The sequence below is a fragment of the Drosophila navojoa genome, chromosome 5 (assembly GCF_054131105.1).
Source record: "Drosophila navojoa isolate 15081-1374.11 chromosome 5, UAZ_NAV_1.0, whole genome shotgun sequence".
Taxonomy (NCBI): domain Eukaryota; kingdom Metazoa; phylum Arthropoda; class Insecta; order Diptera; family Drosophilidae; genus Drosophila; species Drosophila navojoa.
In genome coordinates this window covers 13116018-13143321 of record NC_142893.1, presented here as the reverse complement: position 1 = coordinate 13143321, position 27304 = coordinate 13116018, and the positions used below count along the sequence as shown (strand labels likewise).

At 41.1% G+C, this 27304-nt stretch overlaps 5 protein-coding genes and 1 long non-coding RNA gene across 9 annotated transcripts; 4 read left to right on the top strand and 2 right to left on the bottom strand.

Annotated features, from left to right (window-relative positions):
* Positions 1-145: 145 nt before the first annotated feature.
* Positions 146-7261, bottom strand: clu (clustered mitochondria protein homolog). The gene is made up of 7 exons (XM_018105163.2): positions 6732-7261; positions 4203-5367; positions 1819-4147; positions 1625-1750; positions 1336-1551; positions 1053-1264; positions 146-976 (listed from the first exon to the last, which is right to left on the bottom strand). The coding sequence occupies exons 1-7, from the start codon at positions 6901-6903 to the stop codon at positions 751-753; spliced, it is 4446 nt and encodes a 1481-aa protein (XP_017960652.1). The 5' UTR covers positions 6904-7261; the 3' UTR covers positions 146-750.
* Positions 7262-7325: 64 nt separating this feature from the next.
* Positions 7326-8280, top strand: LOC108654101 (uncharacterized). Its single transcript, XM_018105171.3, has 2 exons — positions 7326-7580; positions 7637-8280. The coding sequence occupies exons 1-2, from the start codon at positions 7404-7406 to the stop codon at positions 8195-8197; spliced, it is 738 nt and encodes a 245-aa protein (XP_017960660.1). The 5' UTR covers positions 7326-7403; the 3' UTR covers positions 8198-8280.
* A 510-nt stretch (positions 8281-8790) lies between these two features.
* On the bottom strand, positions 8791-15756 carry Lis-1 (LisH and WD40 domain-containing Lis-1). 4 transcript variants are annotated; one of them, XM_018105168.3, is made up of 8 exons: positions 15638-15756; positions 11785-11899; positions 11416-11716; positions 11204-11360; positions 10967-11144; positions 10756-10891; positions 10251-10602; positions 8791-10188 (listed from the first exon to the last, which is right to left on the bottom strand). In XM_018105168.3, the coding sequence occupies exons 2-8, from the start codon at positions 11820-11822 to the stop codon at positions 10115-10117; spliced, it is 1236 nt and encodes a 411-aa protein (XP_017960657.1). In that variant the 5' UTR covers positions 11823-11899; positions 15638-15756; the 3' UTR covers positions 8791-10114. The 4 variants fall into 4 exon arrangements, with proteins under 4 accessions (XP_017960657.1, XP_089117782.1, XP_089117781.1 ...); XM_089261656.1 differs by having other exon boundaries at positions 11785-11896; positions 15638-15753; XM_089261655.1 differs by having other exon boundaries at positions 15575-15725.
* LOC108654103 (uncharacterized) lies at positions 12327-13700 on the top strand. The gene is made up of 2 exons (XR_001925720.3): positions 12327-12804; positions 12899-13700. It is a non-coding gene; the product is annotated as an uncharacterized LOC108654103 (long non-coding RNA).
* Positions 15757-16080: 324 nt separating the features above from the next.
* On the top strand, positions 16081-25518 carry Ptp52F (Protein tyrosine phosphatase 52F). The gene is made up of 17 exons (XM_089261250.1): positions 16081-16246; positions 18681-19000; positions 19329-19467; positions 19532-19641; positions 19716-20240; positions 20292-20450; positions 20502-20789; positions 20841-21145; positions 21209-21512; positions 21576-21893; positions 21962-22300; positions 23325-23907; positions 23968-24167; positions 24226-24296; positions 24354-24488; positions 24548-24922; positions 24986-25518. The coding sequence occupies exons 2-17, from the start codon at positions 18829-18831 to the stop codon at positions 25340-25342; spliced, it is 4380 nt and encodes a 1459-aa protein (XP_089117376.1). The 5' UTR covers positions 16081-16246; positions 18681-18828; the 3' UTR covers positions 25343-25518.
* A 134-nt stretch (positions 25519-25652) lies between these two features.
* Positions 25653-27075, top strand: LOC108654100 (splicing factor YJU2). The gene is made up of 3 exons (XM_018105170.3): positions 25653-25840; positions 25900-26468; positions 26525-27075. Exons 1-3 carry the CDS (start codon positions 25817-25819, stop codon positions 26982-26984), a joined length of 1053 nt encoding a protein of 350 aa, XP_017960659.1. The 5' UTR covers positions 25653-25816; the 3' UTR covers positions 26985-27075.
* The last annotated feature ends 229 nt before the right edge of the window (positions 27076-27304 follow it).

Sequence of the window (27304 nt, the reverse complement as noted above, 5' to 3'; positions counted from 1 at the left end):
ATATAACAGAAAAAAGAACCATTTCCATATGATTTCACATGTTCCATATGCTTCGTCGCAAACTTAAATTATGTAAATATTTGTTGTTCAACAAAACAAAAACAATGCACTCTAGCTATATATATAATAATATATATCTGAAGTATAGTTTTTTATGTTTTCATGTGTGTTATGTTTTTATAAACTATAAAAATAAGGCAAATGTTTAACAAAATTATTTTTATAAAGCTGGTGATGATTAGGAGGATGCTTGGTAGTGTGTTTCATGTTTTTTTTTTTTTTTGTTCTCTTCTTTTTGATAGACTAAAGCTAAAATGTTTTTCAGGCCATTTATCTGCTGAGGATTTGGCCGTACATGGTTTATATAGTTAAATTTAACTTTTCATATGAGCAGTACAAGAGCAGCCTTTAGAAAACAATCATATTTTATTCTGTTCTTAACTTTTATACTACTTTTTTTCTCCCTCCTTTAGTTTTTTTTTTCTTTTGTATATTTTTGTAGGATTATCCATTTAGGTTCTTTTTTGGAAGTAAAAACACTTTGTTGTTGCGAATTTTGCTCAGTCCACGAAATAAAATGAAATGTTGACAAACTAACATGCTGGACAACAGAGTTGACAATTTTGTGACTTCAATATTGAATGTGTATGTGTTTTTTTTTTTTGTTCTTTTTTGTGTGCTATTTTTCATTTATGTTAATTGTGAATGTTCTTTGTACATTCATAGTTACTAGTTTTGATCTGCCTGCATTCAACTTGAAACCGTAGTGTTTGAATCCTCACTTCCATTTGTAAGCTGTGCAGTTGTGCCTCCTTCTGCTTCTGAACCTTCCTTAGGCTGTTCAGTGTCATTGGAGTTGATAGCAGCCACAAAGGTTTTGAGAGCAGCGGTTACCTCATTCTCGTTTGCGCCACTGTCTTCGCTCGTAGTCAAATGCTTTTCGATTTGGTTACGCACCTTTACAATATCCTTTTGACTGCACATTGAGAGGGAGATAAATGTAAATAATAAGCATAATTTATAATATAAATTATATGCAGTCAATTGCCCACCTGATGTGCACAAAAAGTATACCATTGATTGTGTTCAGCATTTCCAGTACAGATCCCATCGATGGCGGCGTTATGTGTATGGGTGGCAAGTCACTGGTCAGCTTGCCATTGGAGTAGATGTCGTTCATCTTGCGCTGCAGGGCAACAGCCTCGTGTGTCAACAGACGCAGACACTCGGCCGACTCACGCGTCTTGTCGTGCTTCTCACCAAGCTATAAAAATGAAAAGTCGAAGAGAGTTAATCGAGCTGCCCATTGCAAATGCATCACATCAGTTGGCTTGCCTGTGTCTTGTAAATGGAGTAGGTCTCCTTTTCGTTGTTCAATGCTGAACGAAAATCGCCCATGCAGGATTGAATGCGCGCCATCAGATGATAGCTGACGGCCACGTGCATTGCTTTGTTGCCAAAGTACTTCAGATTCAGCTTAAGAGCATGCTCAATGAATCGCAATGAGAGCTCATATTCGCCAAGCGCATGCAGGATCAAACTTATATTGCTCTGTGCAAGGAGAGAGAAAAAAACAATCAAAGTTAAATTAAAATAAGGCGGTCTGCTAAGTTCGCCCACTTACATCGATGAGCGCCACCTCGGGGTGATCCTCGCCGCAAACGAGAACCAGAAGATAGCGAGCGCGATAGAGCAGCTTCAACGACATGCCCACATGTCCATTGGCGAAGGAGTAAAGCGACAAATGTGCCTGCAGAGAGAAAAGAGAGATTAATTTATCATATATACATATATAATTATATAGCGAAACTGTCTTACGTATTCCAGTATAGTTGATGGGTGATCAATGCCATTGACGCGCTCGCTCATGATGACTGCGCGCTGTTGTATGGCCAACGCATCCTGAGCATCGCCAAGCAGGTAACTCAGACGCGCCAGCATACGCAGACAGGAGCCATTCTCCTGATGCATTGCTCCGAACACGTTGTTCAGCAAATTGAGCGCCTCGCTGATCAATTCGTAGCCCTCCTTGAGCAAACCCTGTTGGATCTTGGCTTGTCCCGTTGTATAGAAGTTATAGGCATCTGTGGCCCTTGGACTGATGTGCTTGACCACCGGGAACACATTGACAATATCGTCGTCGCCAAAGGTGGGCTTGTGCTTCGACTCGAAGTTGTAATCACGCAACAGCACCTGGATGCCCACCTTCAGGGCGAAGGCGCGCAACAAGCTGATGCGCAACAGGCCATACTTGGCACAAGCGCTTTCAATGGAATCACAGTCCAGCTCCCAGTTCCAATAGCTTTTAATCTCCTTGCGTATCTGCTGCCACAAGGAACGTGGTGTGACCAGTGCCCAGTCGTAGCTTGTACTGCTGCTGTTCGATGCAGTGTTGGCTGCATTGGCCGATCCGTTGGCTGCTGTGGAGCTGTGGCCATTCTGTGTGGCGGCTGCAGTCGATGTTGATTGGGGCTTGCCCGATTTGTTTGATTTGTTGTGTTTGTTGTGCTTGCCGCCGTTGTTGCGCGGCTGCTTCTTGTGTACCTCCTCGCTGTTGGCGGCGGGATTCACCGGCCCGGTGGTCAACAGACAATTAAGGAAATGGCTAATCGCCGCCGAGAGATGCAGTGGCTCGATGCCCTGCATATAGGTGTAGTAGATGTGCTTCGTGGCACGCACAATCACCTCGAGTATGGCAATGCGATACAAGTAGTCCATGCGTGGCATTTGGGCGAGCATCTTGATCACCCTGCCCAGGTAGCGCACGTTGATGCCATGGCTATGCAAGGATTCAGTGAGACTCTGTCCATCGATAGGCGGCGAGGAGTGTGCCAAATGTTCCTTGATGAAGGCGGGGATTTGTTTGAGTACTAGAAATTCGGCCGCATCCTGCACGAGACGCTTCTGCTTAGCCAGAGATTGAAAGCCGCCCTCGGGGCAATCGACGTGACGTATGCCTGGCGAGAAGACATCCGGATTGAAGCGGAAATCAAACTCCTTCTCCTTCAGTGAGCCCACAGCGGCGCATGCGCGCTTTACAACCTCTGCAGCTTGCACCTCATTCGAGACGGCCACATTTGATTGAGCCTCACGAACGGCATTGACCATGGCCTCGGCGCATTTTGTCACAATCGGACTGGGTTTGGATTCTTTCTGCTCGTCTTCCTTATCCTTTACCGTCTCATTTTCTGTCTGCTCAGCGCTGCTCTTTTCTGCTTGCTCCTTTTCTGGTTCCTCTGGTTTTTCAGTTATAGAAGGCAGGTCCTTCTCAGCCTGCTTTTTGGCATTCAGCTGCTGCAGATGCACTGCAGCAATGCGAATGAATGTCACATAACGATCCTCAATGAATGCCTCAAGCAGCTCTTGGCGCAGACAGCAAAGCTTATGGCGATGCTCAATGGGAAAGCCCATATCGGTGAGCTCCTTGCTCAGCTTCACATCCTGCAACTTTAGGAAATTAACATCTGGCGGGAACGTGCGCAAAAGATCGAGAATATAGTGTCGGCCATCGTTGCCAATGATTCCCTTGCATTCGACAGAAGAGCACAGCTCCACTGGCTCATCACGTTCATTCAGAACCGAATGGGGCAAAATTTTCAAGTGTTTACCCGCCAGACGCAACAGCTCCAAGTACTTGGGATGACTGAGCACCGTTTTGCCAAAGTCGATCGAGCCGTAGACAACCGACTGCTCCTGCTCACGCTCCAGTATACCAGGTATAATGGATTGGGCGGTCACACGGTAGCCACGATAGTCAATAACAACTGTGCCCAGGGTATACAAGCCCTCGACATCTACTGCATTATATACACGCACGCCATGCAGATCATATCGAGGTGCTACAAAGGCAGCATGATCGCCGCCCAGCTCCTTGTAATGGTCGCGCACATCGAATCCCAGCGAAAAGAATATGTTATTCCAGATGAACATTTGCATTTTGGGATCCTCGCCGGGATTAATGGCCAACACATTGCCATCAATTACAGCCATGGCTCCACGTGTTGCAGCCGTCACAAAATCTCCGTGAACCTTAAAAATTGCACGCTCGCGCAGCAAGCGTTCTGGCAGTGTCTTGCGTGGCAGTTCCCGGGTCGTCTGCAGCTCCTCGTTCCAGTCGCGCGTCTGACCGGGTATATGCTCCTCGTACCTGAAGTAAAAGGTTTACTGAATAACAGAGCATTGACTAGGCGCTTGGGACTTACCCCAGTTTGGAGCTAAAGGCATCTTCGGCACGTATGGCATCAACAGTGTGCTCCAATTGCGGCGCTGACCACTGATACACCTGGTAGGGTGTCGCCACACGCTCAAAGGCGTGTCGCATCGTTCGTCGCTTTTGTATAGTTTGAAAGGCGCGACGGAACGACGGCGAAATGTGCGACAATAAATCGATGAGTGAATGACTCAAATGGCTAGGATTATCCGGTTTCGGATTGAAGCATTCGTCTGTGGATTGATTAATATAAAAGCCCTTGGAGCAGGCAGAGATGTGAAAGCGTTTATCCTCCATGGTGACCACATATAGATACATCAGATCGCCATGCAGTTTACGTGGCCCAGGTGGTGGATTCCATGCCGATGTGGTCAACACTTTGAGCGCCTGCGGGCCCTTTGCATTTTTAATATTTGGATGCAGTGGCAATAGCGGCGGGTCACGAATACCGGGTATCACATAATCGGGCGGTGTGCAGTCGACAGAGTCGGGACGTGTTCGTTTCTTATCCAAGAGATCGCCTTGTGTGATGGTATTTAAATATGTTAGCGAGGTGCAATCGATGCCGTTGTATGCATCGGCCGGATCTAAATTTTTCAGCAGATCCCGCACATGGCGAACATGGATTCGAGCTTCGCGCATTGTGTACGGCTCTTCAACAACGCGTATGGTGGAGCCCTGTTCCAGCCCTTCAATGGTCTTTAATTCAGCAAAATTATCCAATGTTACATTGTCCAATTGCAGGGAGAAACAGGTTCTGTGGCATGTCTCTTCCCGATCCATTAACAGCTGGTGAATTTCCTGTACCAGCTCCATGCTCGACAGCTGCACAGACAGCACATCTGCGCCGGGGCTGCTAATGTTGACAGTTATACCAACATCATGCAAAGCATCAAGATCAACATCTTCGCCAGATGCAGCCGCTTCGCCCTCGGTAGCAGCTCCACCATCACCTGATGAGCCGACCTCTGCTGCTGCTTCGGTGGCGCCTGCTGCGGCTGTTGCTCCCTCTCCGTCAACTTTCTTATCCAGCACATTTGCATTAGCATCGGCGGCATCTCCATTAACTGATGCCTTCTCTGCGTGCCCATTGCTGAGAGCAGCGCTAGCTACTGATGCATCTGGCTGAGGTGGGCTTTTGTTACGATTTTTCTTGCCTGCATTTGAGAAAACAAAAGCAAGAATTATTTAAATCGTGGTCAACGGTGGAATCTAATGAACAAATGCTTTATGAGGGGCTATCTTCAATAATACATGAGCTAGTTACTTTTATTCATATTATTGTTCATATTTATTATTGTTCATATATTGTTCATTAATTTATAGTGTATTACTGTAATTAATAACAAAGATTGCAATATATGCTCAAATTCCGATTGTATGTAGAACTGGTTCTCACAGCGATTAGGGTTTCGAATCACAATCCCATAAGATGACGAAATATGTAGATGTGATGTGCAATTATATATTAATCGATAAATTTGAATTGAACCAGTTAAGTTCAGAAATTCGCTAATCTCAATAACCTGACCTCACCTACATTTAGCTCATTTGTTACATAAGAGTGCTCAGCGAGCATTTACTTTTGCCATTCACTGTAGCCGGCTGCATGCACATACACATGGCGACTTACGCGCACACACACACAAACAAGCACACATGTTTCGTTTGCTATAAAACAAAACATGAGAAAAGCAAACAAACCACAGTAAACGCTGATAAGACAGACTTGCAAGAATGCAGCCGCTAAATTTAACTCAAGTCACAACTGAATAATCGGACATCTTTTTTTCACAGAGCCATGTTAATTTCTACAGCACAGTTACAGATTACAGCAAAACCTAATTTCATAAACAAATCTAGTAAATTAAACACTCATATCCAACCAGAGACAGAGAGAGAGAGAGAGAGAAACTTATGCTTGGGATCATTTTGTTGTAGATGTATATCGAAGAAGAAAAACATGATTTACATAATTACCAAGGCGATATATTGTTTATGTGAATGTCAGTGCGTGCGGCTTTTGTTTGTTTGTTGCATGCTAAAGCGAGTGCGTTTAGCAAGCACGTGGTAATTGTAGGTTAAAGATTCACTTAATTCAACGCCGCAGGGGGTTAATGAACATAGGAGCAACGACATGTAAACATGTCTATGCATGCGCGTTGCCATGCTTCAAGAAAACGCATGAGCACTTATACTCACACGCACCGCATTGTACACAGTACGTAACTCCTACTTATACAAATGCAATTGAAACGCACGCGGCAGAGGCAACGTCAATAGCGCCCAGCAATAGACGAACAGACGAGCAGGCCGCATTTAAGGCATTATAGAAAAATACATTACGTAACGTAAAAATGTTATGTGATGGACTATTCGTTCTCGAAAATATAGCACTTAACAGTTAACATTGCCATTTACTGGTTTTATTAGCACATATAAAAACGGAAATGCAAGAAGGGGTATGGCTAGAGGGTAGGGGGGCCGGTTGCTTTGATCGAAAATATCATAGTTAACGCACCTTTCTTCTTCGTAGCGGCGCTGCCGCCATTGACCAAGTTCTTTTCGCCGGCTGCGGATACATTATTGTTGTTGCTGTTACTCTTGTTCTCCTTGGCTTTGGCCTTGCCAGGGGCACCACCGTCGCCAGTCGCAGCCGCCGCCGCATTTTTTGCATCAATCTCGAGCGCCATGCTGCGTATGTTTCTGTTTTAGCGCACAAAAACCCAAATCCAAATTCTATTACACGTTCACGCTGCCGTGTTACACAACTCAACGCTGCTCTGGCGACTGCTGATTGCTTGCTTGCTTGCTCTTGCCTTCTGCTTTATGCCCTGCTCTGCTCACTGCGCTCAAACCGATTGCGCGTATGTGATTTTGATTTATAACTAGAATATCTAATATAAACGAGGATTTATTGTCCGAGTAACTGTTTGTAAACATATGACAATTATATCTTTGGCTACGTTAGCATTAACACACTACACTGAACTACGATTTTAGTCGTTAATTTGTAAATTAACGCGTTGTTTTTCAGCTGGAATCCGCCAGAGTGACCGAATCAAGCAACTGATATAATAGATTTATTTATCGATAATAAAATTCTGTTTTTAGGTATTCTCAGTGACCAGTCACTCAATGAACGTCAACACGCGAATAGTAAAAAAATTGTTGATGAGGTTTGTCAACAAACATGTCGCTGATTAAAAATTTAGTTAAAGAGTCAGAAGATAACAGACCTCGAAAGAAGAAAAAGAATGGGGACTCCGAAGACAGCGACAATGATGAAAAACCCAAACCAGTGGGGCCGTATATTAAAAGTGCTACAGATCTACAAAGATTAAAGCTGGAAAAATTAATGAAAAATCCAGTACGTTTTATCAATAATTTAGTGTAAACAATTTATTATTAAATATATTTTCACAGGAAAAGCCAGTTATTATACCAGAGCAGCGGCGAGAACGTGACTATATGTCGTCAGTTCCCACATTTGTGCGCAATGTGATGGGCAGCAGCGCTGGCGCCGGTTCAGGTGAATTCCACGTTTATCGTCATTTGCGACGCAAAGAATATGCTCGTCAGAAGAATATACAGAACCAAAGTCTGAGAGAGGCTGCCGACATGGCCTATCAACAAAAATTAGATAGTAACAGACAAGCAGCTGAAGAGCGTACTGCAAAAAAACGTGCCAAGCGCCTTAAAAAGAAGCAACGTGCAAAACGACCCCGCGAACAGAAACCAAACGAAGAGAAAAAAGTGGAAGCTGACTCGAGTGGAAGTGCATCCGAAGACGACGCTGAGACAAAAACTGAAGCGGATACAGAAAGCGAAGTAAAGGAGGAAGCAGCAACAGCCACAGCGTCAGCGGAAGCTACAAACACTAATGAAGAGAGGGAAGTAGTTGTTGATGCACCCGCTGAAGCTGGCAACCAAGAAAAAGATACCACAGCTGACGCGGATGCTGAATCCTCCCAGGCAGACACTTGACGTAATTTAAAACATTCTATTTTAATAACTTCCTGTAATCATTTTAAAGAATATAGCTAATGTTTAAGTGAAACAAATTTATGGATTTATTGATGTTATGTATGTATATATATATATATATATATATATATATATATATATATTTATATCTATATATTAACCAGTTTGTGTAGCGATAAAATTGCCATTATAATTATAATTGGCTAGTTATCGATTGCATCTTGTGTGGCTTATCGGGATAATAGGCCATCATTTAAAGCAGCTTTGGTGATGAGAGAAGCGTTTTTGCATTGCATTTTTTGTTTAAATTGTGGTTCCCATAGCTTATGCTAGAAAAGATAGGTGACTGTGCTCTGTATATATATCGATTATAAGTTGTAATCGAATGTGCTCGACTAAATTATACCCTGTACCCAGTGCGTCCGAACATACATACGTAGCAGCATATGGGCGCTGTATTGATAGTAAGTAAAAATTATATGCCATTGGGTACTGGGCATTAAAAATGTCTTTAATTGTTGATTTTTGTCGTTTGTGTTTCTTTGAAGAAGCAAATTTTATTGTTTACAATTTGTATTTTTTTTTTTTGTTCCTTTCTTCTATTTTCTTTTCTATAATCCTGTTATTCACTTCTTCGTCTTCATTTCTGAGTGTGTATTTACGAAATTTTCAAATGTTCCACAAATAATTAATAATGTATACATATATACTATATTTTTTCTGCCTTTGCACTTATGAACAATTATATTAAAATTAAATTTGCAGCATTTTTACTAAAGTAAATCATATTTTTTTGAACTTAAAGCAAACTTAAACTTGTACACATTAAATTTTTCTTTATATATTTATTTGTATTGTGTTTTTGTTTAGATCCTTTTTGCACAAAAAAGAACACAAAACTTGGGAGCTGTATTTGTAAATAATTGTAAAAGCGTTCTTTTTTTGTTTGTTATTTTTTCTATTAAAATTACCTCAATTTCATTTGCATAAAATGCGGAGTAATTTTCAATAAAAACATTTGTTTTGAAATCGTTCGCTCTACATATAGTGAAAGAAAAATATATTTCTTGCTGCTTATTTTCTTGTTGATTGAACTTGAATTTTCTTAAATATTGCGCGAGGGCGTGGCATATATATTATAAGAATCTATTAATATGCGCTTATATGCAACAAAAATTCAGAAATGACAACATCGTTAAGTTTCGTGTCTACTGCGTGTTTGCTGTTTCTTTTTTTTTTTTTAGCATTTTGGATTATGACAAACATTTTAAGTCGTACAATCGTTCTTATATGCATGTGTATTTAATTTTTTGTTGTTTTTATATTTGTAAGTGCTTTTCAAATTGTTTTTCACACTCACAAGAAAACTATTGGAAAATTCAACTACAGATCTTAAGTTTTTGTCGGCTAGCGAGCGTGCTTTTGTTATCTTATTAATTTGTTTTGTTTTCCTTTTATATTTGTTGAGGCGCGTGAGTCTACACAGCATTTAAATTAATAGTAATCGTATGTATATTTAAAGGTATATATATATAGATATATATGTATATAAATATGCATGTACTTTGTATAGTTGGTAGGTAGGTAAGTTAGTTGGTTAGGAGGCCATACATTTAATAAATATTTCGTTTCTTTCGCTGTTTTTGCGTTTGCTGCTTGTTCGGATTTAACTTTAGACATACATAATACATATTCATATATATATATATATAGATACATATATGTATATATAAATATATAGATAGATATATTTTGAAATATACATATATAATTCGCATGGATGCATCTGGTAAAGGTGGCTGAGACTGTGTATACTCAAACATATATATCTATATATGTATATATATATGTATAAATATTGTAGATATATTAATTATGTTAAATTGAGAAATAAGCAAATCATTTTCTGCTGAATTCTTAACGACATTCCCAAACTTTAACTGATTGATCTACGCTACCAGAGATGACATACGGATGCGCTTTGTGAAAATCTGTAATAAAATATTGCAAATTACAAAATTGAGTTTGTGTTAATGCAGTGTGAGTCACTTACCAATGGATGTGCAGAAATGCTGATGCGCATAGAGCGTCTTCATGCATCGCTTGTTGCGCAAATCCCAGACCCGAATGGTCTTGTCATCACTGGCTGATACCAAATATTTGCCACCGGGATGGAATGCCAAGCCCCTCACCCAATTGTCATGCCCGTTCAATGTGAGCAGGCACAGTCCAACGCTGACATCCCAAATGCGTATGGTTTTATCGCGTGAGCCAGATGCCAGGAATGGTCCCTGATGGTGACCCTTCTTGTTGTCAGCGCCGGCTGCCTCATTTATCGCTGATGCGGCAGCCTCTGGCGCCCATGCAATGCATTCCACCGTATGCTCATGATCGCGTAATTCAACCTAACGAATATATTCAAATTAGTTAGTCAAACAAAATTTCTTATTGCCTTGGAAGCCATATGAAATTGAAGTTGTATTGGATCAACCACCAACCAATTGATTGGCTTCATTTCCGTTCTCCTTTGTAAGGATTCAGTTTGGTTGCGTGCTCACCTTACAGTCTTTTGAATTTGTCAACCAAACGCGTATTGTGTGATCATTTGAGCATGTGGCAAAGATGCTGCCTTCAATGTGCACGCGCACCATTCGCACCCACTCCCGATGGCCGGTGTAAGTTTTTACACAGTATCTGGTAAATTAGATTACAAAAAATTAATATATGTATTACAAATTTATATATTCATATATGTATATTAACACTGACCCTGTGGCCACCTCCCACATTTTGATGGTGCGATCACGCGATGCGGATAGCACGTAGTCGCCGGCGGGTACAAAGGCCACCGAGGATACATTGTGATCGTGACCGTGCATGGTTTTCACACACTCGTAGCTTTGTTGAAAGTCCCACAGTTTAATGGACAAATCAGCGCTGCAGGAGGCTGTAGGGATAAAAAAGTGAATTGAGAAGAAGGACAACATAGTTAGTTGCTTAAATTACCTAAAAGCTTGCCCTGCGCATCAAATGCCACATCTTGCACAGAGTCTGTGTGTCCTTTTAGACTACGCTCATATTCGCCAGTTTCGAAATCCCAAATTTTAATGGTGGCATCCTCTGAAGCCGACACCATGAGTCCAAATATTGGATGAAATATAACCTGTATAAAATGGAATTATTGAGCTCTGCTTTGTTCACTCAAATGCTTTACTTACCCTCGTTATGCTGGCTCGATGTCCTGTTAGTGAGTATTTCTCTGGCGGCCTGGGTATCCATTCGCCGGGCGTACGTTTGTTCTTTGTGGGCGCACCCTCGATAACCTCCTTTTCAGCTTCGGTTAGCTTAGCCTCTAGGTCCATGACCTTCTTTTGCAGTCGTATGACCGATGTCCATTTCTTTTCTAATAGCCCGCCATACTTCTTTTCCGATTCTGTGCTGAGATCTGCCTCCTTACGAAAGGTCTCCAATGAATCAGCATAGCCATTTGAGCCCAAATAGTCGGCAATCGCTTGGTTACTAGAGATTTATATATAGACAATGTTATTGAGGGGATTTTTTTGGCTGCCTTATAGTGGATTACTTACAGCTCCTCGCGCTGCCGCTGCGACAACACCATTTTCATGCTGTTCTTCAGTTTAGGCGAGCTTCAATTCTGTTGCTTAATGCCTCGATTTGTTGCTGCCGTCTTCTAGTGCAATGCTGTTGAGAGAGGAAACAAAGAGAAACAACAATATAGACAAATTCTTCAAGCATTATACATGAATGACTGAACAGGAAATTGGTTCCACAAAAATATGAAAAGGCAAGTTTCGCAAAGAGGCAAGTCACCCGCATAGTTATACCCTGCACACATAAGAATTGGTAAAAAAAAGCGTTTATATACTAAACGAAAAGGTATGTAATAGGTAAAACTTAATAAACATATAAATGCTCTACTGTGAGAGATCCTATATTTAATATTTAAAAATTTAGTACTATAAATTTCACCCGCTTAATTTTCTTACTAAACAAGCAATTCGTTCACTACAAATATATTTATCGGTCTCTGCAGGGTATTTTAAAGTCAGGCATTTTAAGCGGAGTATTAAATTTTTAGCTTTTTGTTTTTGGCAATGTTGCCCCATAGCGCCGCATCTTCGACATGCATACATTAATCTGCTCTTTCTTCAATTCGACCTCCCTTCTCAGTCTTCTTCTTCATTGTTTCACAACGTGCTGCATGATGATCAACATAATTATCAACAGAAAGCCTCAGAAATTGTTTCGTTTCTGTGTTTCTGGCACACAAAAATATTTTCGGTTATGTGGTCGCAATTACAGTGAGCATTGTCTGCAAATCTCTTCAGGCCCAGCCAATCAGATTGCAGCAAATATGCAACCCTGTGCTTACTATTGACACATCGATAACTGCATTAACTCTATTCGGATAGAATAATCAAACAGCTTCCAAAATAGACAAAGCAACATTAAAGACGACTCGATGTTGCTGAAGTAGTTGCTTTAAGTCGTTAGGCATGTTTATGTACATGTTGTTGGCTAAGGCAAGAGCAATTCAATTAACTCAAGGTGGCCAACAATAGGCAACAGGCAATAACAAAACACAGGTATCACGCAATAAACCGACCAATCAAACTAAACGAATCTAAGCGAAAAAATTAACGAAAGCATAACGCGATTTGTTTCTCATCATTTTTCTAGATAAGCATTTGACGACACATTTGTGTATGTTTTCCACGTTGCCAAAGTCGCATAGCAAAGTTACAAGCAACAGCGCTGACAAAGCCAATTAGCAACATCTAACGGTAGTTCAAGCAACTTCTTATAAGTAAATAACGCAAAACGAAAGAGAGAAAGACACACGAAAAAGTCAAAGCTTAGACCATACACACATACACATACACGCAGTTTATATATACATATATATATATATTGCATACACATACTCGCAACAAGGAAATGACGTTTTCAGATTATTTTTGGACGCTTAACCATCGCCGAATATTTTACCGATTTTTGAACTAGCTGCTATAGTGGAGGGCAGCATATCTATATACTTTTTACTGTAAAAAAAACTAACCAAACCAGTTCAAGCGATGAAATCTGCTTTTTTGCAACGACGACGGCATTGAAACTAGGCATGAGTCACGCGCGCTTTGAACACATTGCGAGAGAAAAGTCAGCCTTTATCAGCTGTTGGGACCTGCTCAAACTCAAAGACACGCAGCGACCATTAACTGCGCATCTAAATATAAAATAAAATCAATAAACTAAATAAGAAATAGACAACGCTAACGTCACGAGTATTAACGGAACGCGAGTGGGTTGGATGGATGTAAGTAGGTGGATAATGCCGGACAACGACAACAACCGTTGTGTTGTGGCAACCGGGCGTGCGTTTTGTTCTTATTGGGGCCAGCATTCCAATACACAGACATGCGCCTTGTAACTTCCAGCCATGTAACTGTGTGGGTAGAGCTAGTAACGGTGTTCTACAACAGCAGCCACTACAACAACAAAACAACAGCCATAAAACAGCTAGACGGGGGCGTTTGGGTCACACGCTGCACAAGATTTGAAAGGCGTTCACTGACGGTGCGAAAAAAGGGTTACCAGCCATACAAAATAATATATGTACGAATTAACACAAATACACTTTTACACAAAGGGGTATTTAATATTCCAATTTGAATTGTAAATTGCCAAGGCATTTGTAGTTGTTAGTTTATGCGGAATGGGAATCTGATGTCAGCATCACATATGTATGTGCCATGCACATGCCCACATGCATATAAATAAGGATACGGGCAATCGCGCAGCTCTCTCCAGGGAGCGAACTGCATGAAAAGAGCGCCTGAGAGAGACCTTGCACTTGCCTATGTGCACTTGGCTGCCATTTGCGTGTTTTTCTCACGCTTTGTCAGTGTTGGTAATGTTGAGAATTTGGCAATGCAGCGAATAAGTAAAAGTTTCGAGTATCGATTAGCAACTACTACACTTGCCAACAAAATGTCTAGACACAAGTCTGAATTAATTCGTATTTACAATAACCTTTAGCTGGGAAAGTCGGGCAAAACACAACAACATATTCTGATTGTAAATTGTAACACACTGTAAAAGCTCATGAACAGGCATTCGACCAAGATAAGACAAGTGTAAAGAGAAAAAGAAATAGAGAGAAAGAGCGAGAGTAAACAGACAAGAAAGACAGGGCTAAAAGTGTCAGAAAACAAACTTCATAGATAATGGCAACGGCAGCAATTTGCGACCGATTTGCACAGTCAGTCTCAGACTTTACGACTCCATCCAATCCGAACGAAGAACCAGCTTAACTTAGCTTAGCTCAGCGAATTGCACACGTTCTGGGAATTGCAGCGAGTGCTGTTAACAATTTTACTACTATATATGGGATCCGAGCACCACATGTGTTTTGTTTTTTAGTGTATATGCGGCGATGGCCAATGCCAAAGCAGCCCAAAACGGAAAACTGTAAAAAAAAGGCAACAAGATTTCTACCGAGACACGACCAAGCTGCATTTGCAGAACTGGTTTGCTTTTAACTTTAGCCCAATTGAAAAAGCTGTTGGAGGCAGGCGAAGGAATCGGATTTTACTGCTGACATTTGTTCTGGATAAAATATCGATCAATTTTCCATATCCCAGAGCAGGGGTAACAGGAGGCGTAGGAGGATACATGCGCAAAAAACACACACATTCACATACGCGCATATATACACTCACACATACACTGACACGAAAACTGACGCAGGGAGTGATGTGTCATCGCTCTTTGGTGGTTGTTGTAGAAGAAAAGCAAAGCACACTGGGGAAGAACTTCAAATTTGTTTTTGTTTTTGCACATGCATGCTTTGTAGTAGTTTAGTTCAGTTTATGCAGCATTATTTGCATAACTTTTGCTGTTCGCTTTGCTTTTCAATAACAAAACATATATACACATTCACATACAAGCGTACACTCAAACACAATAACAACACCACTGACACTGACGAAAAATAAAAACTGTTACGACGGCCATCTTGAAAGAGCAGCGCAGTCAGCGTCGCTGCGGCAGCGATTTAGAAAAGTGGCAATATGCAAAATTGAAAAAGTCCAAATAGATTTGTCAATCACACGCACATTTGTCACAAAACTATTGCGTTTTAAACGGGGTTTTAGTTTCTTTCTCTCGTATAAGCGCGCACCAATACACTGGCAGTCTGTTCATACATGACAAATTTTTTCTTTTTTCCCTATTTGCCCATTACATACACTTCGCTGCTGGTGCGTCGCTGTCGCATTTACGACACTTGGATTATGCGTTACAGACCATGCAGGGACATTGATTTCATGTTTTTCATTGCACATTACGCATACTTACACAGTCTGCTACTTTTATATATTTTTAAAGTATATTAATTTAAATTAATTGGGAAATAATTACGCAGAAATGAAGCGCGGCGAGAAATGCTTCCAATATCTTTCGATGCTTTCGACGTATCGATGCCAAAGCTATTGTTTACCAGCACTAGTTCCAGGGCTTCTGCTTATTTAAGTTATCGATACTTTGACCAAGACGGTGCTTATCGATGGCTGTGCGAAATTATTTGAACAGCTGTTTCAACTATTTTGGCGCTATTAACTTAAATTTAAATTATAAAATAGTCAATCTTTCAAAGATGTATTCTAAAAAGATAAAATGTGTAGTTGACCTTTTACATCACTACAACGCACATAACTTTTTCACATAATTGCAATGCATTGTGTTTATCTTGGAGCACATACATGCTCTCACTAACTCATACATATGTACGTTCATACCCTGTCGGAGAAAATTTGCCTTATCAGTAACAAGCACAGTGATACAGCCATGTGTTATTTATTTTTACGCTCAGTTCTCGTCTAACGCTCAACGGAAACGGTTATTTGTTACACAAAGTAAACGATATCGTTGCGCATATTAAAGTGCAATTTAACAAACAATTCGGTAAAGCACGCGCGTATTTTATGCACTAATACAAGCAAAATATCTTTTTAAATTCATAAACGTATTGTGAGTGCTAAGAAATTGGTTAAGTTAATAGATTGGCAGCTTGATGCCAATAGTTGATGAATCAATTTAATGAGCAAATTGCCAAAATATGTAAATGATTTGCCAATTATGGCAGGCAGCCGTTATCAAACCTTCGCGATTCTAATCAGGCAGCCTGTTTTCTCGTTCACACTCGTTACACAGGCCAATCGCGATAGCGGTCCATAAAAAAAATAATAGAAATCAAAAGTGCGGCCAATTGGACTATGTGCTCTGCTTATCGATAATTTGATTTGTAACGGAAGCTCATCCTTAATACGAACCGTAAATTGTGCTTACATCTCTTTTCGAAATTAAAAGTGCCGTCAAATTGCATTTGGTGTATTTTGCATATGGATAATTCCATTTGCTGATTTTTAAAGTAAAAGCGTCGTTAATGGATTACTCACATCTTTAATTGGCATCAAAAGTGCGGCCAATTTACAATTTGTCACGGTAGTTCGTCCTTAATACAAGCCATAAATTCAAAACACAATTATATGTACGCGTGTATTGGTGTGATTTATTATTGGAAAACGATTTGTGGCGAGCGTTTCGACGGCCTCATATGCACATTGTTATCAGGGAGTTGCTCTGATTACATATATTGTTGATATGATAAAAAAATACCCCAGAACCGACAGCGTTTACTTTCTACGACAGTTAAATTGTTATTATTGGCTTATTTGTTATTTCGTATTTGATTTGTGGTCATGCCAAAGCAAAGCAAAGCGAAACAAATAGAAAACGTATTTCATTTCGCGATTTATTTAAACAAGCCAAAGCATAGGAAATAGACTTTTTGCCTGCTGCCAGTCATACAGCACAATAACTTGTCAAGTAGATAACAAAATATGTCGCCCCTTGCAAGCTATTAATAATTATCGATACAAAAAATGTAATTCTATTTGCTTTAAAATGTCTCTCTCAATGGCAGCCATTGAGTTTCGAGCTACTGAGGTCTATAATTACCACTGTATGTTCTTTGATTACAAATACACACGCACAATAGATAGATACATTCCTAATGAAATATCTCAATTCCTCATATGCTCAGCAATGACAATATAATTCTTCAGCAGCTACGTCATGATCCAAAACTTTTGCTCTCCTATAATTCTTTTAGTAGTTAATATTTTCCATTTTTACTTTTCATTTTTGCTACTTTCAATAAATTTACTTCTTTTTAATACTTCCATATTAATACTTAATAATTATCAATCAGGTTGTTCAGATTGTTATCTTTATCATTAATCGTATATTGCGCCTTTCTAGAGGTCTTTTTTGGGTTTATTTTTAACTCCTCGGTTAAGTAGTCGCATTGTCCATTGAGTGCCATGATAAGCCCTTGCCCAATCCCGGGACTTGCCATTTGCTCAAGTGACCAATATACATATGTATGAATTTATATATGTACGTGTGTATATACATATATAGCGCTGTTGTTGTATTTGTTCTTAATCACAAATTCGACTCTCGCTCATTGCCAATCCCTTCGCTCTCAATTACACAATGAAACTTCACTTGCAAGGCTTTTGCCAAGAACTTGAGTCATATTGTGTATATAAAAAAATAATATTAATATACTATATCTATATAATATACATATATATTTAGTTTTAATAATATAAAAAAATAAATAAATTGATTAAGTAGTGACATTTAGCTAATTGAGCAGATAACAATGTGAGTCTTCAGTTCTTGATTATACTCGCGGAAATCAACAAACTCTCTTCGATATCTTTCGGGAAATTATAAGAAATTATCACTATTATTATGGACCATAGAATATAGGACATTATTTGTGATAATTCATATTTATCAAGGCTGTGCATTGATATTTATCAATATTATTATAACCGACTATGACATACCTTCACTGTATAAATATGTCAGCTCATATAGATATTCCAGTCTATTTCGAAATGGACAATTTACTTTTTGGGAAATTACGTCTTTGTTATCTCTATAACAGGCAATTGCTCTGAAGATTCCTAAACAAAACATTCTATGTATTGGTATATTTATAATATATAAAATTAACCATATAATAGAATTATGTAGAATTAGATGTTTCACTTATTTACCGATTACAGAATAAAGATTCAAGAAGCAAATTGATTCTAGAAACATATAGTACTAGCAGAGGATGAGTCAGGTTTTTAATAGTAAATGCATTTCAATTAATTTCTTCTTATATTTCTCTCTCTCTCTCTCTCTCTTTCCTTCTTCGGGTCAAATTGTTTGAATATTACCTTTGCTATAAGTTAATGCATTTTTATAATTGACACCTGTACTCAATGTGACAAGTTCAAATGTCGAATACACTCATGCCTCGAACACATACATACATACATACGTACATAAAAAACGTTGTTATTGTTTTTTGCGATTCTTTATTGATTCACGCCCAAAGTTTATTAATGTGCACATTGCACTTAAACGAGCTGCTTCCTTATATAAGGGGTTAATACTGTTCGATACGTTGAATTAATTTGGAGAAGTTATTGAGAAACCGGTTGCATTTTGGTCAGCTGACATTGAACTTGTTTTTAACTTCCGAAATGAACAGCAACTGGTGGCAATGTTGTCGTAAGATGAGGCCCAAGAAACACGGCAAGCCAAGGACTCGGCTCTATGGACTACTCTGTGCACCGTTAATCCTTTATGCATGGACAGCAGCACAGGCGCAGGCACAGACAGCCTCAGCACTAGCGGATCAAGACCCAAATGATGGTGTGTAAGCTCTGCACGGCAGACTCTACTTTGTAAACATACATATATTTATCGACCTGTTGATCAAATCGATATATTTATCGTTTGGTGTGTAATTTATTGGTCGATCTATATACTGAATTATGCATTTGTTCATTCATCTGCTTATATAAATAATCGATATACCCATTTACCAATATACATCAATCTATTTATCGATATTAATTTGTTCATGCACCCATTGATATTTACCGATTTACATTAGCAATAGATAAAGAACTTTTATATCATCATATATAGCAAGTCACTAAGCCAAATACTTTTTATTACCTCTATATATTTCGATTAGTCGCTAAAATAACTGTGATTAGTACGCCCTATACGCTAAGCTTTAGTGTCAGCGATGAAGATAAGGAGAAATATGTTATCGAGAATGTAACATGTCCTGCAGGTAGCGCAGCGAGTGTAGCTGGAGGGCAATTCATCTGGTAAATATTTCAGATATTTATATTTGAAAATATAAAATAATTTATGTATTTCGTGCCATTTTAGTGAGAATCTAGAACCATGCACGAGCTATACAACTGCCGTAAGTTTGAAAGGCACGACAGAGAGCGCTACGGTCTTTCAACAAAACGTTATTGCCTATACGGACTATAAAGGTGAGTGCCGGAAGAAATGCATTTTGTATTACTTAATTTATTTATATTCTTATATGTATATCTCTCCATTTTAGAGCCGAAGACGACTTTGACATCCGTTGAAGCCACAGAGACGACGATACGACTGACCTGGGAGACCACCGATCGGGCCTGTGTGAAACATTTTGAGATCCAAGCAAATGCCCCGGACAGCACAAACAGCCACCAACAGTTTAAGGATGAGAGCAGCGATACATTCGTAGTCCTGCCATGTCGGACATACAATGTGACACTTGAGACGAAGAATAATGCGAGCGTGTCCGTTGGCAGCGATATGAGATTCGTGGACACGGGCTATCTGGAGCCGGGCGAACTGCAGCTGACTATCACCAATGGCAGCAATGCGGATACGGTAGTGGCTTGGAAAGATCCAATTAATAAGAGTTGTATAGGCAGCTTTACTATTGTCTGGCGACGCAATGGTTGCGTCTCGGATGAGGATCATGGCACAACGACAGCGACCACAGAGCAGGAGGATGACACGACGACAGCAATCACAGATGATTGGACGGGCCTAACGACTGTGTTCCAGGATACGGCGACACAAAGCGGGACTAGAGGTGAGTGCTTCGTTTAGGCAGAGTCCACATAATCTTATTTAATTTCTGCAGTTGAGTGCGAGTGGAGCCATTACTCGAATGACTCCACAATGAAGCAGCATACCATATCGGACCTGCAGGGCTGTGCACTGCACACCGTTGAGGTATACATAAATGCAGACCGCAACACAACGGCCAAGGCCACGGAGACCTTTGTATCCGGCGAGAAGTGTAAGTTGTCCATAATATTTCTCAATGCTTTCTAAGCTTTGGCTCATTTAGTGCCGGGTGCTGTGTCGGAACCTCTAGAAATCATCAATTCCACCGTACTGCATTGGTCATGGTCACCGCCCACAGATAACGCCCAGTGCGTGGCCAATTATCATGTGAATCTAACTGGACCCACCCAGCGATCGGAATATGCCAGCGACGAGCAGTTGACTAGTGAAACTTTTGCTACCTTCCAGAATCTGGAGCCCTGTGGCATCTACAATGTGGAAATCGTACCAATATCAGCGAATGGCTCCAGGGGCGCCGGGTTCAAGAGTCAAAGCACGCTGAGCGAGGATCGTAAGTAGAGAAGATCTTCCCTTAAAGCCTTCAGTAATAATCTCGCAATAGAGCCCACACAGATTCTGGAGCCATCGAGCAACACAGGACCCTATTTCATCGAGCTGGCGTGGCTGACGCCGAGCTACGCGGATCTGTGCATCGGTGGCTATCGCATATCGGGTTGGATGGACGATAACATAGAGGTTGTTGCACTGAGTCTTAGCACACAAAATAATTCTGTCAGATTTGATAAGGATCTGGGCGCCTGCCAGGGCTATACTATACAAATAATACCCTATACAAAGCAGAATCTGGATGGAGAGCTGCGACGCATCGAAGTCGAAACTAAAGCAGCAATTGTTAACTATGAGAAGGTTTCTAAATATATCTATGTATATATATATATGGATCTATATGAATAACGCTTCGTTTTGTAGATCAAATTCGAGCTGGTGGGCAATGGCGCTACGCCCCACAGTCTGGAGCTGAATGCGAACAATCAGGACTACAACAACCATTGCCAGACGATATTCGCTCATTTCAGCTGCCAGACCAGCGTCGACGTACCCAACACCTATGCGGAGAAGTATGTGGAAAGCTATCGCGATCGCGGGTTTCAGGCGGTAATTGAACCACTCTCGCCCTATACCAAGTACACTTGCAGCGTAGTGCTCTACAATGTGGCTGGACCATCGGGAAAGAAGATTGTGACCGGTCAACAGCTGGAAACACTAACGTTCTGTATGTGTCGGTCTATTAACTTTTAAAATGATTGCCATACTAAGAGCATTTAGTCGATTGCAGTTCCAGAACAGCCCCGAAATGTTCGGTATCATGATAGCACCAAGACGAGTTTGACTTTTGTCTGGGAGCAACCGAAACATCCAAATGGACCAATCAAATACTATCATGCATTTCTGATGCGTTACGAGGCGGATTACTTTGTGCCCAGCACATGCAAAGCAGTGAACGAGGTGATCAAGCCCGAAACCAAAGGCGACATGATGAGCACCTTCAATGATCTATCACCCGCTGTCAAGTATATTATGCAGGTGGCTGCATTGAATGATTTCGGCTTGAGTCAATACACGGCTCCTGTGATCGGCACTACGCAACCAGATGGTAGGCTACTGAACCAGAATTCAATATCCCAATATATGTATAAACCTAACAAAATGTTAATTATATAGTATCGGATCCAGTCACCGATTTAAATGTGACCTCAGACGGTCCCGCTCTAGATCCTACTAGCTACAGCGCTAATGTCACTATATCCTGGACTATACCCTGCAAATCGAATGGCCAAATCCAGGAGTTTGTCTTGCACATAACGGGCGTACGAGCGGAACGGCAGATTAGCTATCAGGAAGGTGTCGCACCCGATAATCACGACAGGGAGGGACGCATGTCGCATAGCATAACCAATCTACTGCCAGAAGTTGAATATACGGTCAGGGTAGCTGTCAAGACAAGGAATGTGGATACATTGAGCGCAAGTGAATCAAAAGTTTGGGAGTCGCCAGCGGGCTGTGAGTACAAATGTATATAATTTTACACTTACCAAAAGAAAGCCATCAGAAATAGTGTTTTAGCAAAATAGTTTACGTTGTGCTGTCAATATCGTACCTGCGTAAACACAGTGATGACTCCTTTCGAACTTTGTTCCATTTTTCTCCAATTAGCATAAAGTGCTAGAAATTTCATTTTAAGCTTTCCAATGCGCGCAACAATATCAGCTTCGCAAAAGTGTCCAGACAGTATAAAATACTAAAAATGCCTTATTTGGCTTATCCTTTATGAGCTTAGCTTAAATATGAATTCAGTATAAAGTACTAATAAATCCTGCATTCGTAATCGACTGACACTCAGAGTTGCCAGCTGTTCAGCTATATACGTATAATACGTTACAAAATTCCTTATAAAATACGTTGCTCTAAAACTAGCTCTTAGTATTTATTCAAAGTATTTCTTTTAAGTATTTCCCTTAAATATTTCCTCTAAGTATTTCTATTAATTATTTCCTCTACACATTTCGTCTAAGTATTTAATGCTTAGCTAAACGAGCACACACTTCACTTAACTTTACTGCACTGCACGACTGACCCCCACCAGGCCTGGGCGACTGAAGAAATGCTGCAGCTGATGCCCTTTATATAGGGCCACTTTCATTCAGAAAGAAATGCGCTCAACTGTTGAGCCCGACGCCAGGGAGAGGTTGTAGCGGTCGAGCCTTAATTAACCAATGGGAACACTCTCTGCTGCAGCAAGCCATCTAGCTTCGTTTTACTTAAATAGGAGTGCCAAATGAATACTGCTGCATACATATAGACAACTGAAATGATCTGTAGCCTTTATTCGTCCATTGCTTTTCTCAGGCAGAGAGAGAGAGAGAGAGAGAGAGAGAGAGAGAGAGAGAGAGAGAGAGAGAGAGAGAGAGAGAGAGAGAAAGAGAGAGAGAGAGAGAGAGAGAGAGAGAGAGAGGGATAGCATAGCATATACATACATATATACAGTGAGTCTTAAATACCTGCTTTTAACTATGTTTTCTTGCAGTACCTTCTGGCCTGGACGACGACATAGTGGGTAAAATGCGTGTTAGCGCCTATGATACTAATCACCCGACCAGCTCGGCGATTGTGAACTTGCCCCGCGACATTTTAAACTCTGAATCAGGCAAAATAAAATATGTGGCCTTGTTGCTATCCCAAAAGCATTGTGCCGACAAACCGAAATTGACCTATAATGTGTCCAAATCCTGGCCACCCGTGGCATCCTGGGATGAGGTGGGCGGCGATTGCATTCATCAGTACCAAACAACGCCCGAGCGCTGGAATCCCAATGATGAAATTCACATTGGACGCGCCGACAAAAGTGAGGACATTACGTTTATTATAGGCACCGACAAGTGTCCGGATCAGACCAAACGCTACTGCAATGGACCACTAAAACCGAATACGGAATACCATATGGTAGTGCGACTTTTTACCAGCTCCGGCTACAATGATGCGGCACTACTGGAGTTCAAGACGGAGGCGGCGATTAAGGTGACGATCATCCTGGTCAGCGTCTGCAGCTGCCTGCTGCTGGCCTTCATACTGGGCCTGCTCGTGCTCTATGTGCGCAAGCGTATAGCTTGGTGGGTATCTTGGAATGATGGAAATTAGACTCTCTTTCAATTTACCTATACATATTTCAGGCATCGCGACTCTGGCCAGGGCATCGAGGATCCGTTTGGCAATGTGATAGCCAAGAACTTTGCGCTCTTCTATGCAGAAGTGGCCAAGCCGGAAAAGCTGGCGCGTGAATTCAAGGAAATTACGGTTGTGGCCTTGGAGCTGAGCTACGCGGCCTCGGAGCTGGGCAGCAATAAGAACCGCTATGCAGATATCTATCCCTGTAGGTGTATTGAGCAAACTCGACTAGATCTTAGAGAACTAATTCGATTATATTGTAGACGACAAGAATCGCGTTATACTGGATATAGATACTGAAGGATCGGACTACATTAATGCTTCCTTTATTGATGTACGGCTTGCGCTATATAGATATATGAATTAAATCATTAATAAATCATCCTTCCAGGGCCACACGCGAAAGAAGGAGTACATAGCTACGCAGGGACCGAAGCCAGAGAGCGTCATGGACTTCTGGCGCATGATCCTGCAGCACAATGTGCGCGTCATTGTGCAGGTGACACAATTCCGTGAAGGCAACACAGTGAGCACGCGCTTTATATAACCAATGCCATATACATATATATACTTTACTCCATATAGATCAAATGCCATGAGTATTTTCCGTACAATATGCGCGGTGTTACCGTCACAATCAAGGCTAAGGAATGCTTTGATGTTTACGATCGCACAGAGCTCACGGTCGTACACGAGAAATACGGGCTCAAGGAGAAGGTGGTACACTTCTTTTTCAAAAAGTGGCCCGATCATGGCTGTCCCGATGATCCTAATCACTTGATAACCTTTGTGAAGAAGGTCAAAGCAGAGAAGCGTCCGAGCTACTCGCCCATTGTGGTGCACTGCAGCGCAGGCGTTGGACGGACGGGCACCTTCATAGGGCTCGACTTGATAATGCAGCGTCTGAAGAGCGAATCGAAAATCAATATTTTCGAAACGGTCAAGAAATTGCGATTCCAGGTATCTCGTAAACTTATCTGTCTATATTCTGTCTATGGTGTCTAATTTATGATCTCGCTACAGCGCATGAAAATGGTGCAAACCTTGCAGCAGTATACGTTCCTCTACAGCTGCACCTATGAGCTCGTGAAGCACAAGATTCCACGTGCCGCACTCAAGCTTGAGGTGCGGAACAAAACGGATGGCGGTGTGCCACCGTTAACTGCACCCAAGAAGGTCAGTTTTCCCGACACGGATCTGAGTCGTGTCGAGGCAGCCGTACTGGATTCACCCGATCCGGATTCCGGATCGACAGCTGTGCAGTTGCCGTCCCGTTTTAGCGGGCTGCGTCGAGCGAACGATTTGGATTCGTTGAATGAGCAGCCAGAGCGAAACAGTCTTCAACGGGCCAACGGCAAGAGCAGCGAGTGCACTATATAATTTTGTGAGCATTTTGTGACATCATGCATGATTTACATTTTATGGAATGGATACCATGCGTGTGTATTTATTGTATTATACAAATATAATTTAGCAGCAATAACAGCCAAAGAGAATTGTCTAACGCTAAAGCATTGTACTGTGAAATTTAATAAATATATATGTAAAGAAATATACTGTGGTGCTGGGCATACAACAAATAGTTTCTTTTCTAAAAAACCCACTTGAGTTTGAAAAAGACTATGTAACGGACAAGAATACGTATATAAAAATACAAAAAGGCCTAACACGTAACGCACCGCAAATTTAAATCAATACGTAACACAACAAATCATTCGTAACGTAAGTACGTTTATCGAAAACCTATCGTTGCTATGGCAACTCTATTTACATTCAACTGTGAATGGCCAATTGATAAGAAGAAGTGAGCAAGCAACGTTTATTTACAAAGTCGATCCTTAGTGCAGCCGTAAAATGTCTGAGCGCAAAGTGTTGAATGTAAGTTCAAATAATTAATTGTGCAGCCAAAGCGATACTAACCATAACTCTGTTTGCAGAAATACTATCCTCCGGACTTCGATCCGTCGAAGATACCGCGCATGAAATTAGCGAAAAATCGCCAATACACAGTTCGATTGATGGCTCCGTTTAATATGCGTTGCAAAACCTGTGGAGAATACATCTACAAGGGCAAGAAGTTCAATGCTCGCAAGGAGGATGTGGAGAATGAAACCTATTTGGGCATACGCATATATAGGTTCTATATCAAGTGCACGCGCTGCCTGCAGGAGATCTCCTTCAAAACTGATCCACAAAACACGGACTACGAGATCGAGGCGGGCGCCACTCGTAATTTTATGGCATTGAAACTGGCCGAGGAACAGGCGCGTCGAGAAGAGCGTGAAGCACGCGAGGAGGAGGCTAACAATCCAATGAAACTGCTAGAGAACCGCACGCAACAGTCGCGCAATGAAATCGAAATGCTCGAGAGTCTCGAGGAGCTGCGCGATCTCAATAGACGTCAACAAACGGTGGACTATACGACAATGCTGGAGCAGTTCAATCCGGCGGAAACGGAACGTGAACGCGAGGAGCGCGAACAACGCGAGGATGAGGCGTTTGTCAAGTAAGTGTTGGCATCAGACAATTTATATATAAATATATAATTATATATTTGTACAGATCTGTGAACTTCAAAAACAAATCGGACAGCGGCAAACGCATTGTCGCGGAGGAGATTATTGAGGAAATAACGGAGGAGAATAATACAGATGTAACTGCGCCCACACCAGCCAAACTGGCGAAGCCCAATCCTGCAAAGCCTAACCCAAGCAAAGCGCTTTGTGGAGCTCAGCTGGTGAAAAGAAAGACGCCCCTGGTGTTGGTAAAGCCTAAGACAGAAGGAGCAGCAACAACAGCGGGAAGCAGAGTAGAAGGCGGAGCAGCGAAAGCAACTGCAGGAGCACAGGTCCCAGCAGCAACAGTAGAAGTAGCAGAGGGGCAGGGAGCAGCTGGCGCTCAAGTGACAACCAAAGCCTCGGAGCCATCAGCAACACCTGCTGCAACTGCCTCGAAACCTGCAGCACCGGCTGGCCTCTCCCTTTTAGCTGCGTACAGCGATAGCTCTGAGGATTCCAACTGACCCTTGCATCTTAGCAGCATTTATATCGAGTCCATGTTTATTTACAAATTAACTATATGCTAAGGCACAAATAAATGTAATTAAATTTTCAGTTTAACGTTTATCAAGACTTGTACAGATCTGTGTATGATATATGAAATGAAAGTTTTATAGTTACTGCGATCATTGCAAGTGATATAAAAAAGGTTTAGAAATAAGCTTCATAGACACTTATATACACTTTTGTATGGTAAAAAATTCCCCCACATTCTATATGTAATTAAATTGAAGAATATTCAAACAATAAAGACAACGAAATTTGTACTCTAATTTCAGAAAAA

Excerpts from the sequence above, each read along its gene's own strand:
- LOC108654101 (XM_018105171.3), top strand. The coding sequence starts at position 7,404 with ATGTCGCTGATTAAAAATTTAGTTAAAGAGTCAGAAGATAACAGACCT. Across the intron at positions 7,581-7,636 it reads AAAAATTAATGAAAAATCCA|GAAAAGCCAGTTATTATACC; the intron begins GTACGTTTTATC and ends ATATTTTCACAG.
- clu (XM_018105163.2), bottom strand. The coding sequence starts at position 6,903 with ATGGCGCTCGAGATTGATGCAAAAAATGCGGCGGCGGCTGCGACTGGC. Across the intron at positions 5,368-6,731 it reads CGCCGCTACGAAGAAGAAAG|GCAAGAAAAATCGTAACAAA; the intron begins GTGCGTTAACTA and ends TCTCAAATGCAG. Across the intron at positions 1,265-1,335 it reads ACTCCATTTACAAGACACAG|CTTGGTGAGAAGCACGACAA; the intron begins GCAAGCCAACTG and ends TCATTTTTATAG.
- Ptp52F (XM_089261250.1), top strand. The coding sequence starts at position 18,829 with ATGAACAGCAACTGGTGGCAATGTTGTCGTAAGATGAGGCCCAAGAAA. Across the intron at positions 19,468-19,531 it reads GCTGGAGGGCAATTCATCTG|TGAGAATCTAGAACCATGCA; the intron begins GTAAATATTTCA and ends GTGCCATTTTAG. Across the intron at positions 24,297-24,353 it reads TTAATGCTTCCTTTATTGAT|GGCCACACGCGAAAGAAGGA; the intron begins GTACGGCTTGCG and ends TCATCCTTCCAG.
- Lis-1 (XM_018105168.3), bottom strand. The coding sequence starts at position 11,822 with ATGAAAATGGTGTTGTCGCAGCGGCAGCGCGAGGAGCT. Across the intron at positions 11,145-11,203 it reads TGCGCAGGGCAAGCTTTTAG|CCTCCTGCAGCGCTGATTTG; the intron begins GTAATTTAAGCA and ends TTATCCCTACAG. Across the intron at positions 10,892-10,966 it reads ATGTGGGAGGTGGCCACAGG|ATACTGTGTAAAAACTTACA; the intron begins GTCAGTGTTAAT and ends CTAATTTACCAG.
- LOC108654100 (XM_018105170.3), top strand. The coding sequence starts at position 25,817 with ATGTCTGAGCGCAAAGTGTTGAAT. Across the intron at positions 25,841-25,899 it reads CTGAGCGCAAAGTGTTGAAT|AAATACTATCCTCCGGACTT; the intron begins GTAAGTTCAAAT and ends CTCTGTTTGCAG. Across the intron at positions 26,469-26,524 it reads GAGGATGAGGCGTTTGTCAA|ATCTGTGAACTTCAAAAACA; the intron begins GTAAGTGTTGGC and ends ATATTTGTACAG.